Raw genomic sequence first — 18,112 nt, 5'->3', positions numbered from 1 at the left:
AAGTCCTCCTGGTTGGGTTGCTGCAGCCAGCCGCTAATACACCGATCCCACCTACAGCTTTCTTCTTTGCAGTCTTCATTGTTCATTAAACAAATTGCAAAAGATTCACCAACACAGATGTCCAGAATACTGTGGAATTTTGAGATGAAAACAGAGCTTTTTTGTATTGATTCAAAGGTGTACCAAATGCTTCCGTTTCAACGATTGACGTCACGCGCATACGTCATCATACATAGACGTTTTCAACCGGAAGTTTAGCGTGAAATTTAAAATGTCACTTTATAAGTTAACCCGGCCGTATTGGCATGTGTTGTTGTTAAGATTTCATCATTGGTATATAAACTATCAGACTGCGTGGTCGCTAGTAGTGGCTTTCAGTAGGCCTTTAACGTTCGAACTGGTAAACTTTGATACTTTTTGCAAATATTAGCTCATTTGGAATTTAATGCCTGCAACATGTTTCAAAAAAGCTGACTGAAGTGGCAAAAAAGACTAAGAAAGTTGAGGAATGCTCATCAAACACTTATTTGGAACATCCCACAGGTGAACAGGCTAATTGGGAACAGGTGGGTGCCATGATTGGGTATAAAAGCAGCTTCCATGAAATGCTCAGTCATTCACAAACAAGGACGGGGCGAGGGTCACCACTTTGTCAACAAATGCGTGAGCAAATTGTTTAAGAACAACATTTCTCAACCAGCTTTTGCAAGGAATTTAGGGATTTCACCATCTACGGTCTGTAATATCATCAAAAGGTTCAGAGAATCTGAAGAAATCACTGCACGTAAGCGGTGAGACCGAAAGCCAACATTGGATGCACATGACCTTCGATCCCTCAGGCGGTACTGCATCAAAAAGCAACATCCGTGTGATCACGGTGCCGCTAACAGTGCTTCCTCGCCGTTAGCGCTTACAATAACAATATCGCTAACACATGGTCAATATTCAGGTCACTACATGAAAATGGAGTATCGCTGGTGGTTTTGGGATTTTTTTAGAGGGCTTTATTGGTGCAATAGAGTTCTCCCATTAGTTGCATTGTTAGCCACCTCATACTTGCTGTATATTAAAAATTAGGATGCATAAAAAAAGAAAGACATATCTGTTCTTGTGTTATATAGGGATTATGAATGATAGGCAAAAAAATAAAAAGTGCATTTCCCCTTTTAAAATGGCACATTAATAACACAAAAGGAACAACAGGTCATGTTCATAAATGTTGTTTTTTTTTCAGGAAAAACAGTTCGCATAAATATGATGTTAAAGGTGTTTAATAAACATGTTAAGTGCATATACTATCCCCTCTTTCTTGACTCTTTGCTCAGGCAAAATGAAACACCTTTAATACAGATGAAAAATAGATTTTGTTTAATCTAGAATATCAATCGTAATTTATCCACAGCTAAAACCTGTGATTTTCCTGATTAAACATGGTAATCGCATGACAGCACTAGTTGATGATGTTCCACTCCTGTCCTGTAGGGGGATGTAGAGAACCTTATTCAGTCTTTGAGGACTGACAAATTAATGTTTATTAAAGTTTAACTTTAATAAACATTAGTTTGTCATATAAAGTTATATATAAATATTTTAGGGTGAAATTAAAAATAAATAAAAAATGTTTCCGTATTGATCTACATTTATATATGTAATGTATATATTGTGTTTTTTATGTTGATTTAATAATTTTATTTTATTTTATTTTATTTATTTTTTTCTTGTGCGGCCCGACCAATCGGTCCGCGGACCGGTACCGGGCCGTGGCCCGGTGGTTGGGGACCACTGCTCTAAAGGCCTTAGTGGCCACATGCTTGGACAGCACCTTTTAGCTCTTATTTCCAAAATTGTGTACACTACTTTACCGGTCCGCGGCCCGGTGGTTGGGGACCACTGCTCTAAAGGCCTTAGTGGCCACATGCGTGGACAGCACCTTTTAGCTCTTATTTCCAAAATTGTGTACACTACTGAAATGGGGTCTTATGCCGACATATGGACACTTATACTGCCATTTGGTGGTGTCAGAAGAGTATAACATACAATTAGAGATGTCCGATAATATCGGCCTGCCGATATTATCGGCCGATATATGCGTTAAAATGTAATATCGGAAATTATCGGTATCGGTTTTTTTATTATCGGTATTGTTTTTTTATTTTTTTATTTTTTATTAAATCAACATAAAAAACACAATATACACTTACAATTAGTGCACCAACCCAAAAAACCTCCTTCCCCCATTTACACTCATTCACAGAAAAGGGTTGTTTCTTTCTGTTATTAATATTCTGCTTCCTACATTATATATCAATATATATCAATACAGTCTGCAAGGGATACAGTCCGTAAGCACACATGATTGTGCGTGCTGCTGCTCCACTAATAGTACTAACCTTAAACAGTTAATTTTTACTAATTTTCATTCATTACTAATTTCTATGTAACTGTTTTTATATTGTTGTACTTTCTTTTTTATTCAAGAAAATGTTTTTAATTTATTTATCTTATTTTACAAATTAAAAAAAAAAAGTACCTTATCATACCTGGTTGTCCAAATTAGGCATAATAATTTGTTAATTCCACAACTGCATATATCGGTTGGTATCGGTAATTAAAGAGTTGGACAATATCGGAATATCGGATATCGGCAAAAAGCCATTATCGGACATCCCTACATACAATGGAATTTGTAAAAAAAAGTGTAAAAATAAAAATGTGCATGTCACTAAACATGAAGTACACGTTTGTGTACTATGGACTAAGTACATCATATCAAAAGATGATTTTTAGTTTTTATTCTAATTAGGGTCCAATAAGCCCAAATAGTAAAGAGAAATAAAAAAAAGCATGTAAACAAACAGTTTGGGCCTTAAGAGGTTTTAAAGTTAAAGTTTAACTTTAATAAACATTAGTTTCTAATCAGTCCTCAAAGACTGTATAATGTGCTCTACAGCCCCCTACAGGACAGGAGTGGAACATTATCTACTACATTCAACTTAACTACCGTAATTTCCGGACTATAAGCCGCACCTGACTATAAGCCGCGCCAGCTAAATTTAGGGGAAAATACAGATTGCTCCATATATAAGCCGCACCCGACTATAAGCCGCAGGGTTTTGATGTGTAATTAGCGTAGTATATAGGGGTTCCTGCTACCACGGAGGGGATTGTCGGGACAGAGATGAGCGTCCCATTTATTAACAATAAATCTTTCAATCATTCAATCAAACTTTCACATCTTTGACATGGCGAACAGCATTCGCGCAGAGTACAAATAATACAACGCTGCAAAGTAATACAAAGTGCTCGCCTGTACGTTACCAAAATAACCAGCCTACCGGTATATGAAAAGTCAGTCTTTAATCATTGTGTCATCGTCTTCCTCCTGCGTACTAAAACCACCAAAATCCTCTTCGTCGGTGTCGGAGAAGAACAGGCCGTAAATAAGCCGCACCCTTGTATAAGCCGCAGGGACCAGAACGAGAGGAAAAAGTAGCGGCTTATAGTCCGGAAATTACGGTATATACAAAAGCCAAAAGCAGTGAAGTTGTCACGTTGTGTAAATGGTAAATAAAAAGAGAATACAATGATTTGCAAATCCTTTTCAATTTACCGTAATTTCCGGACTATAAGCCGCACCTGACTATAAGCCGCACCAGCTAAATTTAGGGGAAAATACAGATTGCTCCATATATAAGCCGCACCCGACTATAGGCCGCAGGGTTTTGATGTGTAATTAGCGTAGTATATAGGGGTTCCTGCTACCACGGAGGGGATTGTCGGGACAGAGATGACTGTTTGGGAACGCAAAGCGTCCCATTTATTAACAATAAATCTTTCAATCATTCAATCAAACTTTCACATCTTTGACATGGCGAACAGCATTCGTGCAGAGTACAAATAATACAACGCTGCAAAGTAATACAAAGTGCTCGCCTGTACGTTATCAAAATAACCAGCCTACCGGTATATGAAAAGTCAGTCTTTAATCATTGTGTCATCGTCTTCCTCCTGCGTACTAAAACCACCAAAATCCTCTTCGTCGGTGTCGGAGAAGAACAGGCCGTAAATAAGCCGCACCCTTGTATAAGCCGCAGGGACCAGAACGAGGGGAAAAGTAGCGGCTTATAGTCCGGAAATTACGGTATATACAAAAGCCAAAAGCAGTGAAGTTGTCACGTTGTGTAAATGGTAAATAAAAAGAGAATACAATGATTTGCAAATCCTTTTCAACTTACCGGTAATCAATTGTAAAACTGAGGCCAAGCTGCTAGTCGGTGTTGGTTCTTGTAGACAGAGCTTTTGCGCCTTCGTGGACGAACCAATTTTTATCTTCAAGCGCCATTATTAATAAGCCCTCGCTGCTATCGGGAGGCTTTGGCTTCACTGACGAAGGCCATTTATTTCAAATTAAAGGACGGCCTCTTATCATTTAGCAGCTTCAACCCTGGCGAGAGATAAATACGGCGCTTTGGTGCCTTCCTTTTTGTTGTAAATGTGATGTGAGAATTCAAGAAAATGGAGAGAACTCGCATAGAACTTTAAAGAGAGAACAAAAAAAAACCCCTCCCGGCTAGCGAAATCCGGTCATCTTTTAAGAATGTGACAGAAAAACAAATCGAGGCTTCCTTTGTTTCCTCTCATCTTTTATCTCGCTTCCTTCCGTCTGTCATTTCATTCTCCTCTTTAAGCGATATCACTAGCGTTCAGATGAACTCGGCTGTTGCGTCTGCAGTTTGTGTTGCCGACGATAACGTACGCGTACGTGTTGACGTGCCGTAATTAAAATGCTCAGGTCAAGCCTTCTCTGGATAGGAGCGCCTTTTAATTTGTTTTCCAATTACATTCGGAGTTAAGTCGTTTTTCCGTGCGCATACCACCACTGGTCTTTCATTTTGACCATGTACAGTATGCGCACGTGTCACCTTAACTACCGTGGGCGTCCATAACTTACTGCTCTCTGCTTCAATCAGTCAGTCTCCATTAGAGGGACGCACCCGGGCAGCAAGCCTGTCATAGTTAACAATCACACAGATAGACAGGCCAAAACCAATTATAATACAACCCACATAGCTAATTAAGCGCGGATAATTTAATCTCTCAAAGCACACTTTTCTGCTGTATTTGATCAGATTGATCCTTTCTTCTCAATTAAATGTGATTTAGCGCTAATTGCGCGATTTGCAGTGAAGCACATACTGTAACGTCCACGCCGTCAGTGGCTAAATTGGGTTGCAGTGGGTGTAAACGGTCTGGTTTTTTTTCTTCCGATCTTCGTTGACCTCAGTTTATACAACCCCCAGCTCACTCCCTGGTGGTTTTCCTTTCATTTTGCCCAGTGCAGTGATGCTGGTTAAATGGTATTCCTAACTGGCTGTATAAAAACATCTAAAACAAAATAAAATACTTATCTTCCTATCAACTTGGATATTTATAATGGAACCACATTCAAATGTGTACCAAACTGTACAAAGCCTTTTCATTTGATCATTCTTTAAATTATTTATAGTAATTAGTGTCTTTAATGCAGTGTTTTTCAACCACTGTGCCGTGAGATACAGTCTGGTGTGCCGAGGGAGATTATCTAATTTCACCTATTTGGGTAAAAAAATATTTTTTGCAAACCAGTAATTATAGTCTGCGTGTGTGTTTTTGTTGAGTGTCGATGCTGTCTAGAGCTGGGCAGAGTAACCATGTAATACTCTTCCATGTCAGTAGGTGGCAGCGAGTAGCTAATTGCGTTGTAGATGTCGGAAAAAGCAGGTCAAAAGGTGTCTAATGCTTAAACCAAAAATAAACAAAAGGTGAGTGCCCCTAAGAAAAGGCATTGAAGCATAGGGAAGGCTATGCAGAACGAAACTAAAACTGAACTGGCTACAAAGTAAACAAAAACAGAATGCTGGACGACAGCAAAAACTTACTGTGGAGCAAATACGGCGTCCACAATGTACATCCAAACATGACATGACAATCAACAATGTCCACACAAAGAAGGATAAAAACAACTGAAATATTCTTGATTGCTAAAACAAAGTAGATGCGGGAAATATCGCTCAAAGGAAGACATGAAACTGTTACAGGAAAATACCGAAAAAAGAGAAAAAGCCACCAAAATAGGAGCGTAAGACAAGAAGTAAAACACTACACACAGGAAAACAGCACAAAACTCTAAAGCAGGGGTCACCAACCTTTTTGAAAGCAAGAGCTACTTCTTGGGTAGTGATTAATGCGAAGGGCTACCAGTTTGATACACACTTAAATAAATTGCCAGAAATAGCCAATTTGCTCAATTTACCTTTAACTCTATGTTATTATTAATAATTAATGATATTTACACTTAATTGAACGGTTTAAAAGAGGAGAAAACACGAAAAAAATGACAATTAAATTTTGAAACATAGTTTATCTTCAATGTCGACTCTTTAAAATTCAAAATTCAACCGAAAAAAAAAGAGAAAAACTAGCTAATTCGAATCTTTTGGAAAAAATTTAAAAAATCATTTATGGAACATCATTAGTAATTGTTCCTGATTAAGATTAATTTTACAATTTTGATGACATGTTTTAAATAGGTTAAAATCCAATCTGCACTTTGTTAGAATATATAACAAATTGGACCAAGCTATATTTCTAACAAAGACAAATCATTATTTCTTCTAGATTTTCCAGAACAAAAATTTTAAAAGAAATTCAAAAGACTTTGAAATAAGATTTAAATTTGATTCGACAGATTATCTAGAATTGCCAGAATATTTTTTTTTAATTTTAATCATAATAAGTTTGAAGAAATATTTCACAAATATTCTTCGTCGAAAAAACAGAAGCTAAAATGAAGAATTAAATTAAAATGTATTTATTATTCTTTACAATAAAAACAATTAATTTACTTGAACATTGATTTAAATTGTCAGGAAAGAAGACGAAGGAATTTAAAAGGTAAAAAGGTATATTTAAAAGTTTAAAAATCCTAAAATCATTTTTAAGGTTGTATATTTTTTCTCTAAAATTGTCTTTCTGAAAGTTATAAGAAGCAAAGTAAAAAAATTTATGTATTTATTTAAACAAGTGAAGACCAAGTCTTTAAAATATTTTCTTGGATTTCCAAATTCTATTTGAGTTTTGTCTCTCTTAGAATTAAAAATGTCGGGCAAAGCGAGACCAGCTTGCTAGTAAATAAATAAAATGTAAAAAATAGAGGCAGCTCACTGGTAAGTGCTGCTATTTGAGCTATTTTTAGAACAGGCCAGCGGGCTACTCATCTGGTCCTTACGGGCGACCTGGTGCCCACGGGCACTGCGTTGGTGACCCCTGCTCTAAAGTCACGGCGTGATGTGACAGTAGACCTACTTTGAGACAAGAGCTACGCTTGGTTATGCTTTAAAGTCATATCCAACGACGACTTTTTACTGTCAACTGAGTTTCCTTTTTTGATGATTTCTGCTGGTGGTGTGCCTCCGCATTTTATCAACGCAAAAAATGTGCCTTGGCTCAAAAAAGGTTGAAAAACACTGCTTTAATGTATAGTGATACCTCGCAATCCATTCCAAAAGGTCAGACAAAAACCAAAAAAAAAGGAAATCCAACACAAACCACATTTAATAGAGAATAATTACCGTATTTTTCGGACTATAAGGCGCACTTAAAATCCTTTCATTTTCCCAAAACTCGACAGTGTGCCTTATGACCCGGTGCGCCTAGTGTACGGAATCGTTTTGGTTGTGCTTTCAGACCTCAAAGCTATTTTATTTGGTACATGCTTATATGATAAGTGTGACCAGTAGATGGCAGTCACACATAAGAGATAAGTGTAGACTGCAATATGATATCAGTCACACATAAGAGATACCTGTAGACTGCAATATGACTCAAGTAAACAACACCAACATGTTAAATGTTCCATTGAAAATATAGAACATTGCACACGGCGCTCAAAAATATATCAAAATGTTTTAGTATGACTTTGGTAAGCTATGAAGCCACACCGCTTGATGGATTGTACTGTGCTTCCACATAGGAGTATTATTATGGTGTGTGTATAAGGTAGGACATATCGGGTGTTTTGTTTCGCAATATTATGCAAAAGAAACTTTTCTTACCTTCTGGTACCTGCTGATCTGTATTTGGGATCTGCATAAGTCTTGAAAATTTGCTCGCGTCTGCCTTCGTAGTCCGTGCCGACACCGTAGTCGATAAGCTTCTTCTTTTTCTCTATCTTCTTTTTGTAGGACACTGTTGCCATTTCTAATATAAAGTAGTATGAAGTTCTATCTGTCAGTAAACCCGCCATGAAAGTGCTAATACCTACTGGTGTAGTGAGTTTAAAATTGAAATGCATTTAAATGAAAAATAAAATGGATAAATGACCATTTAACATCACTTTATTAAAAACTTGTGTTGGCGATGGGCAGGGGAGAGCTACACAGACATACCTATGTACTTTGCTACAACTTCTTTCTTGTCATGTCAATCACCAAAATGATTCCCGAGCGCAGCCACCGCTGCTGCTCACTGCTGTTCACTGCTCCCCTCACCTCACAGGGGGTGGAACAAGGGGATGGGTCAAACCCAGAGAGTAATTTCCCCACACCTAGTGTGTATGTGACTATCAGTGGTACTTCAACTTACCTTAAGTTTAACTTTGAGTGTTTGTCGCATTTTTCTAATCATTGTGCTAGCACTTGCCACTTTTTGGGCCCTATGGCGTAATTTTGGAGTCGTACTCAATTAAAAAAAGCACATAGACTTAGTCACCAAGGTGTGGAATTCTTTGTTTGGGCACTCACTTCCAGAAGATGATACACGGATATACACTCCTCAGCCTTCCCGATAAGTTCTATTCAGGTGTGCTGGAGAGGAGGTTACGCCGGATAGTCGAACCTCGGATTCAGGAGGAACAGTGTGGTTTTCGTCCTGGTCGTGGAACTGTGGACCAGCTCTATACTCTGCGGGATCCTTGAGGGTGCATAGGAGTTTGCCCAACCAGTCTACATGTGCTTTGTGGACTTGAAGAAGGCATTCGACCGGAAAGTCCTGTGGGGAGTGCTCAGAGAGTATGGGGTATGGGACTGTCTGATTGTGGCGGTCCGCTCCCTGTATGATCAGTGTCAGAGCTTGGTCCGCATTGCCGGCAGTAAGTCGGACACGTTTCCAGTGAGGGTTGGACTCCGCCAAGGCTGCCCTTTGTCACCCATTCTGTTCATAACTTTTACGGACAGAATTTCTACGGGCAGTCAAGGCGTTGAGGGGATCCGGTTTGGTGGCTGCAGGATTAGGTCTCTGCTTTTTGCAGACGATGTGGTCCTGATGGCTTCATCTGGCCAGGATCTTCAGCTCTCACTGGATCGGTTCGCAGCCGAGTGTGAAGCGACTGGGATGAGAATCAGCACCTCCAAGTCCGAGTCCAGGGTTCTCGCCCGGAAAAGGGTGGAGTGTCATCTCCGGGTTGGGGAGGAGACCCTCCCATCCTCACCTATAGTCAAGAGCTTTGGGTTATGACCGAAAGGACAAGATCGCGGGTACAAGCGGCCCAAATGAGTTTCCTCCGCCGGGTGGTGGGTCTCTCCCTTAGAGATAGGGTGAGAAGCTCTGTCATCCGGGAGGAGCTCAAAGTAAAGCCGCTGCTCCTCCACATGGAGAGGAGCCAGATGAGGTGGTTCGGGCATCTGGTCAGGATGCCACCCGAACGCCTCCCTAGGGAGGTGTTTAGGGCACACCCGGCCGGTAGGAGGTCACGGGGAAGACCCAGGACACGTTCAATCAATCAATCAATCAATAGCCCTAAATCACAAGTGTCTCAAAGGGCTGCACAAGCCACAACGACATCCTCGGTTCAGAGCCCACATAAGGGCAAGGGAAAACTCACAACGCAGTGGGATGTCAATATGAATGACTATGAGAGAATATGGAGAGGACCGCAGATGTGGGTGACCCATCCCCCACCCCCCTCTAGGGGAGACCGGATGCAATGGACGTCGAGTGGGTCTAGCATAATATTGTGGGAAGACTATGTCTCCCGGCTGGCCTGGGAACGCCTCGGGATCCCCCGGGAAGAGCTGTACGAAGTAGCTGGGGAGAGGGAAGTCTGGGCTTCTCTACCTAGGCTGCTGCCCCCACGACCCGACCTCGGATAAGCGGAAGAAAGTGGATGGATGGTTACACGGATAAACGGCATAGTTTGTTTCGCACAATGTTTGGCCCTAGGATAACTGAGACAGTATGAGAACATCCTTGCCAAAAAATGACAAACAAGAAGCGAGGCGTAAGAAATTTGAGGTACCGTGACAATATGTTTCTAGACATTTGTAGCTTTTACTTAAAGGGCTCATATTATGATGTTTAAAACACTTCCTTGTGGTCTACATAACATGTGATGGTGGTTCTTTGATCAAAATGTTGCACAGATTATGTTTTGCAGACCATCTTCAAATCACTTAGATGCGCCAGGCAGTCAAATATAGCGCATTAGTTCAAACTATACGCTACTTTGTATTAGCAATGGCAACAGCCGAGGATGCGTGTGCATGTACGAGCCAGTCTGCCCCACAGAAAAGAGGATTGAGAAAAATAGGGAAACTATTGACTACAGTGTCGGACTACAATGGCAGACTCGTGCAAACCGCTTTTTATAAATCTCTACCATATATGGAGGTATCCACTGTCGTCACACTTGGGAAAAATTCAAACAGCTCCATTGGAGGAAGGATGAAAGATGGCAAGATTGTTTTATAAATATCTCCGCCATGCCTCCATGGTTTGATTTTGAATTTCCAGGACTTATGCAGATCCCAAATACACACAAACAGGTACTAATAGGTAAGAAAAGTTGTTTTTGCATTAAAGGTGCCCTTTAAGTTACTGTTTATAATTCAAACACTAAATCCACTACAAAAAGATTCGGATATATATAGGGATGATGTTTGATAAGGAATTATCGAGTTCGAGCCTATTATCGAATCCTCTTATCGAACCGATTCCTTATCGATTCTCTTATCGAGTCCAGATAGGTTGTTGTACATGGAAAAAAAAACACAATATTTGGTTTAACAAAAGCTCACTTTTATTATATAATAAAAAAATAAAATCTAATAAATAAATAAATATTGACTGTTACCCACCTAAAAAAATAAAATAAAATAAATAAATATTGACTGTTGTTACCCAAAGTATATTAAGTGGGATTTTTTAGAGAAACAAATATATACAGTAACACAAAAACAACCTGTCTATGTGATCACTATAGGTGTATAAATAATAATATAGTGTTAAATAAAATCAGTCCTTTGGGCACAAAACTGAAAATAATACAGCTCTCCAAAAAGTGCACTTCTGCTGCTATTGGAACATAACTGTTTGTTATGATGCTTTGACATTTTTGCACTTTATTTCTTTATTGAAAGAAAATTCTATGAAGAGAAAAGTTGTTTGCAAACGTGGTTACAATGCTAAAAAATGAAAAGTTAAAGCTAAAAAAAAACAACACTTTATTGAGTTAACATTATTTTTTTATGGGGGAAAAATGTTATGCGCTAGAGAATATAACAACTACTCTACCCAGCATGCAACGGGAGTTACGAGCATGCGCGGTAGCCCCGAAAAGTGTTGCATGTTGCCACGCTGTGAAAGTAAACGTCAAGAACTCAGCCAACACGCCTCGTCTGCATTATTTATAATTAGACAGACAACACATCTACAGTGTGATTTTGTTTTGTTTACAAGGAAAGAAAAACAAAAGTTAAAAAAGGGAGATATGTTGTATATATATGTATGTGCTGCGGTTGTTTTAAGAACGTTGCGACAGCTGCCGTAAAGGAGGTGCGTTGCTAGCCTGGTTGCTATGTTTCCGGTTGGTCGTAAAAGTGTTGGTCATGTGTTTGTACCCTGCTAAAATCTCTCAGTAAAGTTATTCGATGGATTATAGCTTTTGTTTTGAACTTTATTACGCCTTGGAGCGCTTTTTCCCGTCCATTGTTTTCCTGCTTTCGCTATCTGCGCCTAATGACTGAGCTACGTGACGCCATTTCTTGTGATGTCCCACGGAGCATTTCTGGTCGGGACGGGATTCGAATAAAGAATATAACGGGTACCGGTTCTCAAAAAGGGATTCGAGTCCGAGGACTCGGTTCTTTTCTTATCAAACAACCGGGAAAACCGGTTTCGAGTATCATCCCTAGATATATATGGGGTGTGATTCTTTTTTGTTTACAGCAGGATGACAATTATTATTATTATTGTATTGATTGTCTTTGTGACTCTGTAAACGGATTTGTTTTTTGTTGTTGCTGCTTGTTTTGTTGCAGGTCTCGCAGCACCGACCCCGTGTGTTTGGGCCTGCAAGCTCAGATATTGACTTGTTACAAGGAGAACGGACAGCAGACTTTAAGGTGTTCGGACCTGGCCAAAGAATACATGCGGTGTATCAATGCTGCAAAGAGGGTACGTACTATGTAGAATTGAGAAAAAGACTTCATCATAAAAAAAGAATCAAATCCATGAAAATATCAACTGATTTTAAACATTCGCTCCACTGAACTTGCAAGTCGTCAACAATTGGTCGTGGTCATGGTTTGTTTGCACAGTTCAACATGTTGTAAAAGGAGCAAGAAGAAGCAGAGCTAATTCAGAAAAAAGACATCTGGATAAATAAATAGGGAACACTATTATCAAATAATAATAACAAATAATAATAATAATAATTACATAATTATAATAATAATTCCCAAGGGTATTTGTCTATCGTTCTAATTCTACCCAAGGACAAATTAATTCAAAGTAAATGAAGAGAACGTTGCAAAATCATATCGCCACACCCAATAAAATAGTTAAACAAGTGTTTTATATATACTAAATGAGGATAGTATCTGCTTTTTTAATTTGACCTAATAGAGGTATTTGTTATTATTTTGACTGTTACATTATAATTAGGGATGTCCGATAATGGCTTTTTGCCGATATCCGATATGCCGATATTGTCCAACTCTTTAATTACCGATACCGATATCAACCGATACCGATATCAACCGATATATGCAGTCGTGGAATTAACACATTATTATGCCTAATTTGGACAACCAGGTATGGTGAAGATAAGGTACTTTTTAAAAAAATTAGTAAAATAAGATAAATAAATTGAAAACATTTTCTTGAATAAAAAAGAAAGTAAAACAATATAAAAACAGTTACATAGAAACTAATAATGAATGAAAATGTGTAAAATTAACTGTTAAAGGTTAGTATTATTAGTGGAGCAGCAGCACGCACAATCATGTGTGCTTACGGACTGTATCCCTTGCAGACTGTATTGATATATATTGATATATAATGTAGGAAGCAGAATATTAATAACAGAAAGAAACAACCCTTTTGTGTGAATGAGTGTGAATGGGGGAGGGAGGTTTTTTGGGTTGGTGCACTAATTGTAAGTGTATCTTGTGTTTTTTATGTTGATTTAATAAAAAAAAACAAAAAAAAACAAAAAAAAAAACGATACCGATAATTAAAAAAACGATACCGATAATTTCCGATATTACATTTTAACGCATATATCGGCCGATAATATCGGACATCTCTAATTATAATTATATATTATAAATATTTATTGTAATGTTCTTGATTTTATTAGATACATTACTAATGTTTTTTTCTGTTTTATTTTTATTTTTACATACATACTGTAATTTACAGGGGATGCCAGCTTTTTATTAGGGCTATCAAAAAAACTAGTTAATAGCAGTAACTTATTTACTTAAGTTAAAGTTAAAGTACCAATGATTGTCACACACACGAGGTGTGGTGAAATGTGTCCTCTGCATTTGACCCATCACCCTGGGAGGTGAGGGGAGCAGTGGGCAGCAGCGGTGGCCGCGCCCGGGAATCATTTTTGCTGATTTAACCCCCAATTCCAACTCTTGATGCTGAGTGCCAAGCAGGGAGGTAATGGCTCCCATTTTTATAGTCTTTGGTATGACTCGGACGGGGTTTGAACTCACAACCTACCCATCTCAGGGCGGACACTCTAACCACTAGGCCACTGAGTAGGTAAATGAATCACGTAACATTTTTGGACATCAACCTCTGTGTTATTACACTGGATAAAGCATAGCAGACTGCCAAAGAACAATGATGGCACAGTTAAACCAAAAGTGGTTTGGAATAAGTTTCAGTTTTCACCATATGCCAGCACTAAGTGTCACGTTGCGCCCCACTTAGTCGAAAACAGTCTTTAGTGGAACAAAAGAGAAGCTCAGTAGAAGCAGCGCGGCACACAAATGATATGAACATGAACAAGAAAGCAGGCTGGCTGGCGAGCACGGCTGGTAACTTGGGGAAACTCGCCAAAGGAATGTTCACAGCGAGGTGTAAAGCAAGACCTACGACAATGCAACAGAAAGCACAAAACAAAAGTTTGTTTTTAATTATTGATTCCATACATCCGTGCCACCTGCTTAGCAAAGCTACTGTCTATGGTCCAAAACAAGAAATGGAAAACACAGAGTAAGACTTTGATAGAAAATAATACACCACAATGGAAAACAAGGCAATAAGTCCAAAACATAAATCTATAATAGTATGAAGTATTTTTTTTTCATAAGGATTTGAATTTTCATTTAATTTGCAGCTGTTAAAAACAGTATTTAAAGACGTCATGTTATGATTTTTTTTTCTACATTTAAAACATTTCCTTGTGGTCTACATCAGTGTTTTTCAACCTTTTTTGAGCCAAGGCACATTTTTTGCGTTGAAAAAATGCGGAGGCACACCACCAGCAGACATCATTAAAAAAGGAAACTCAGTTGACAGAAAAAAGTCGTTGTGGCAATTGTTGGATATGACTTTAAAGCATAACCAAGCATGCATCACTATAGCTCTTGTCTCAAAGTAGGTGTACTGTCACATCACACAAGGGCTGCAACTACGATTAATTTGGTAATCGATTAATCTGTCGATTATTACTTCGATTGATCGATTAATAACCGGATAAAAGAGACAAACTACATTTCTATCCTTTCCTGTATTTTATTGAAAAAAAACCAGCATACTGGCACCATGCTTATTTTGATTATTGTTTCTCAGCTGTTTGTACATTTTGCAGTTTATAAATAAAGGTTTATTTAAAAAAAAACAAAAAAAAACATTTATTTATTTATTTATTTATTTATTTATTTAAAAAGCCTCTGCGCATGCGCATAGCATAGATCCAACAAATCGATGACTAAATTAATCGGCAACTATTTTTATAATCGATTTTAATCGATTCAATCGATTTTAATCGATTCAATCGATTTTAATCGATTCAATCGATTTTAATCGATTGAATCGATTAGTTGTTGCAGCCCTACATCACACCATGACTTATTTGGACTTGTTTGCTGTTTTCCTGTGTGTAGTGTTTTACTTCTTGTCTTGCGCTCCTATTTTGGTGGCTTTTTCTCTTTTTTTTGGTATTTTCCTGTAGCAGTTTCATGTCTTCCTTTGAGCGATATTCCCCGCATCTACTATGGTCATGAGCTTTGGGTTATGACCGAAAGGACAAGATCACGGGTACAAGCGGCCGAAATGAGTTTCCTCCGCCGGGTGGCGGGTCTCTCCCTTAGAGATAGGGTGAGAAGCTCTGCCATCCGGGAGGAGCTCAAAGTAAAGCCGCTGCTCCTCCACATGGAGAGGAGCCAGATGAGGTGGTTCGGGCATCTGGTCAGGATGCCACCCGAACGCCTCCCTAGGGAGGTGTTTAGGGCACGTCCGACCGGTAGGAGGCCACGGGGAAGACCCAGGACACGTTGGGAAGACTATGTCTCCCGGCTGGCCTGGGAACGCCTCGGGATCCCCCGGGAGGAGCTGGACGGAGTGGCTGGGGAGAGGGAAGTCTGGGCTTCCCTGCTTAGGCTGCTGCCCCCGCGACCCGACCTCGGATAAGCGGAAGAAGATGGATGGAGAAGTATCCCACACTTCTCTTTTGTAAAGTAAATCTCTACAGCCAATATGGCCATTAATATGATTTGCCTGAGTAGCTGGACAGGACCAAAAAAAAGGGCATTTTTCAGAAATGGCTGCAAATAGACATTAACCCTGATTTTTTTTTTTTTTTAAATGTGATTTTAGTAGTTTTTTTATTTATTTGAAAGCCCTTATTTTTAAGGTTTGACCATTTTCTAGTCTATTCCCCAACTGGTCAACCAACCACTCTTGCGTTTCTCTGTTTAGCTTCATTTTCTGTACTTTTTCCAAACCCCACAGTGCACGAATGAGCCACACAGGCCTCTGCTCAAAGTCATATCTACCCTTTGTACATTTTTCTTTTAGCTTTTCTCTCATTACTCATTTTGAACCTTGTGTTGTATTATTCAAAAGCAAAGGCATGTACACGCATCACTGCATTCGCCCGTAAAAATTCATAAAAAAGGTTGTGGGGTAAAATGCAAAGAGAATGGAATATTGGAAGCTTGCTGTTTGAAAGTTGGCACGGTGGTATCTGGCCATACATGCAGCAGCCTGACTTAGCCTCATGATGTTCCGCTTGCAGTCGCTCTGCAGCCAAATGCCCTGAGGCTTCGCCATCATACCTTGACAGTGTTGGCTAAAATGTAAAGCTTTAGTGCAGTTTAGTTTGGTGGCTTTCATTTCACAGAACTTCGTAGGTTTGACAAGTGGTGGAAAATGGATGGATGGATGAAGTAGGTTTGACCTTCCAAGTGTTGCCTTAAACAGAGACTTAGCTATAAAAGCAGCCTTGAGAGCAACAACCTCTAATTTCAGCCTCTAACAAGGCAGGATTAATCAATAAGTTATATAATTGATACATCTAATTTCACATAACTGATCCCAAATGATTATTTGTATGTTTTGATTGCTTTAATTCAGGGGTGTCCGAACTTTTTCCACTGAAAAAACATGGAAAAATGTAAGCATGCGGGGGGCATTTTGATATTTTTCATTTTCAAACCTTAACAAAATATATGGAGTTTTTTTTTTAACCTTTAGAGCTCCCGGGGACTAAAAGGGTCTCAGTCATTAAACTGTTAAAAATAAGTCAAATTATTTTTTTTTATTTAACGCTTACAGTAAATCTCTATATCAACTTGAGGTTGATATAAAGTTAAAAAAAAAAAAAGGTTTCTGTCAAAGACAACTTTTTTTTTTATAGTAAAACTGAAATATGCAGTATTTAGTAATTAGAGCCTTAAAAGATCAATAATGCAGTACACCATTGATTTTAATTCTTTAATATTTTTGAGTAATCACAGTGAAAAGTTAAATAAAATCCTACTAAATATATTTGGGATCCAAAAGGTCCCCCACTCATAAAGTGATACATTTGTATTAGTTTTTTTTTTACTTTTAACACTTAAAGGCCTACTGAAATGATTTTTTTTTATTTAAACGGGGATAGCAGATCCATTCTATGTGTCATACTTGATCATTTCGCGATATTGCCATATTTTTGCTGAAAGGATTTAGTAGAGAAAATCGACGATAAAGTTTGCAACTTTTGCTCGCTGATAAAAAAAAGCCTTGCCTGTACCAGAAGTAGCGTGACGTCACAGGAGCTAGTATTCCTCACAATTCCCCGTTGTTTACAATGGAGCGAGAGAGATTCGGACCGAGAAAGTGATGATTACCCCATTAATTTGAGCGAGGATGAAAGATTCGTAGATGAGGAACGTTACAGTGAAGGACTTGAGAGGCAGTGATGGACGTATCTTTTTTCGCTCTGACCGTAACTTAGGTACAAGCTGGCTCATTGGATTCCACACTCTCCTTTTTCTATTGTAGATCACAGATTTGTATTTTAAACCACCTGGGATACTATATCCTCTTGGAAATGAGAGTCGAGAATGCGAAATGGACATTCAGTGCCTTTTATCTCCACGACAATACATCGGCGAAATGCTTTAGCTACGAGCTAACGTGATAGCATCTTGCTTTAACTGCATATAGAAACAAGAAATAAACCCCTGACTGGAAGGATAGATAGAAAATCAACAATACTATTAAACCGTGGACATGTAAATACACGGTTAATGCTTTCCAGGCTGGCGAAGGTTAACAATGCTGTGCTAACGATGCCATTGAAGCTAACTTAGCAACCGGACTGCACAGAGCTATGCTAAAAACATTAGCT

At 38.8% G+C, this 18,112-nt stretch overlaps 1 protein-coding gene across 3 annotated transcripts in view; it reads left to right on the top strand.

The window, feature by feature from the left end:
- chchd6a (coiled-coil-helix-coiled-coil-helix domain containing 6a) overlaps positions 1–18,112 on the top strand; it is a 120,407-nt gene that overhangs the window by 85,903 nt on the left and 16,392 nt on the right. For all 3 annotated transcript variants that reach the window (XM_062052343.1, XM_062052346.1, XM_062052344.1), the window contains exon 7: positions 12,294–12,429. In XM_062052343.1, coding sequence (XP_061908327.1) covers positions 12,294–12,429 — 136 coding nt within the window. The remainder of the gene's footprint in view (positions 1–12,293; positions 12,430–18,112) is intronic.

Source organism: Entelurus aequoreus, linkage group LG07 (assembly GCF_033978785.1).
Source record: "Entelurus aequoreus isolate RoL-2023_Sb linkage group LG07, RoL_Eaeq_v1.1, whole genome shotgun sequence".
NCBI lineage: Eukaryota > Metazoa > Chordata > Actinopteri > Syngnathiformes > Syngnathidae > Entelurus > Entelurus aequoreus.
The sequence above is the reverse complement of the archived record's forward strand: the minus strand, read 5'-3'. Positions and strand labels throughout refer to the sequence as shown.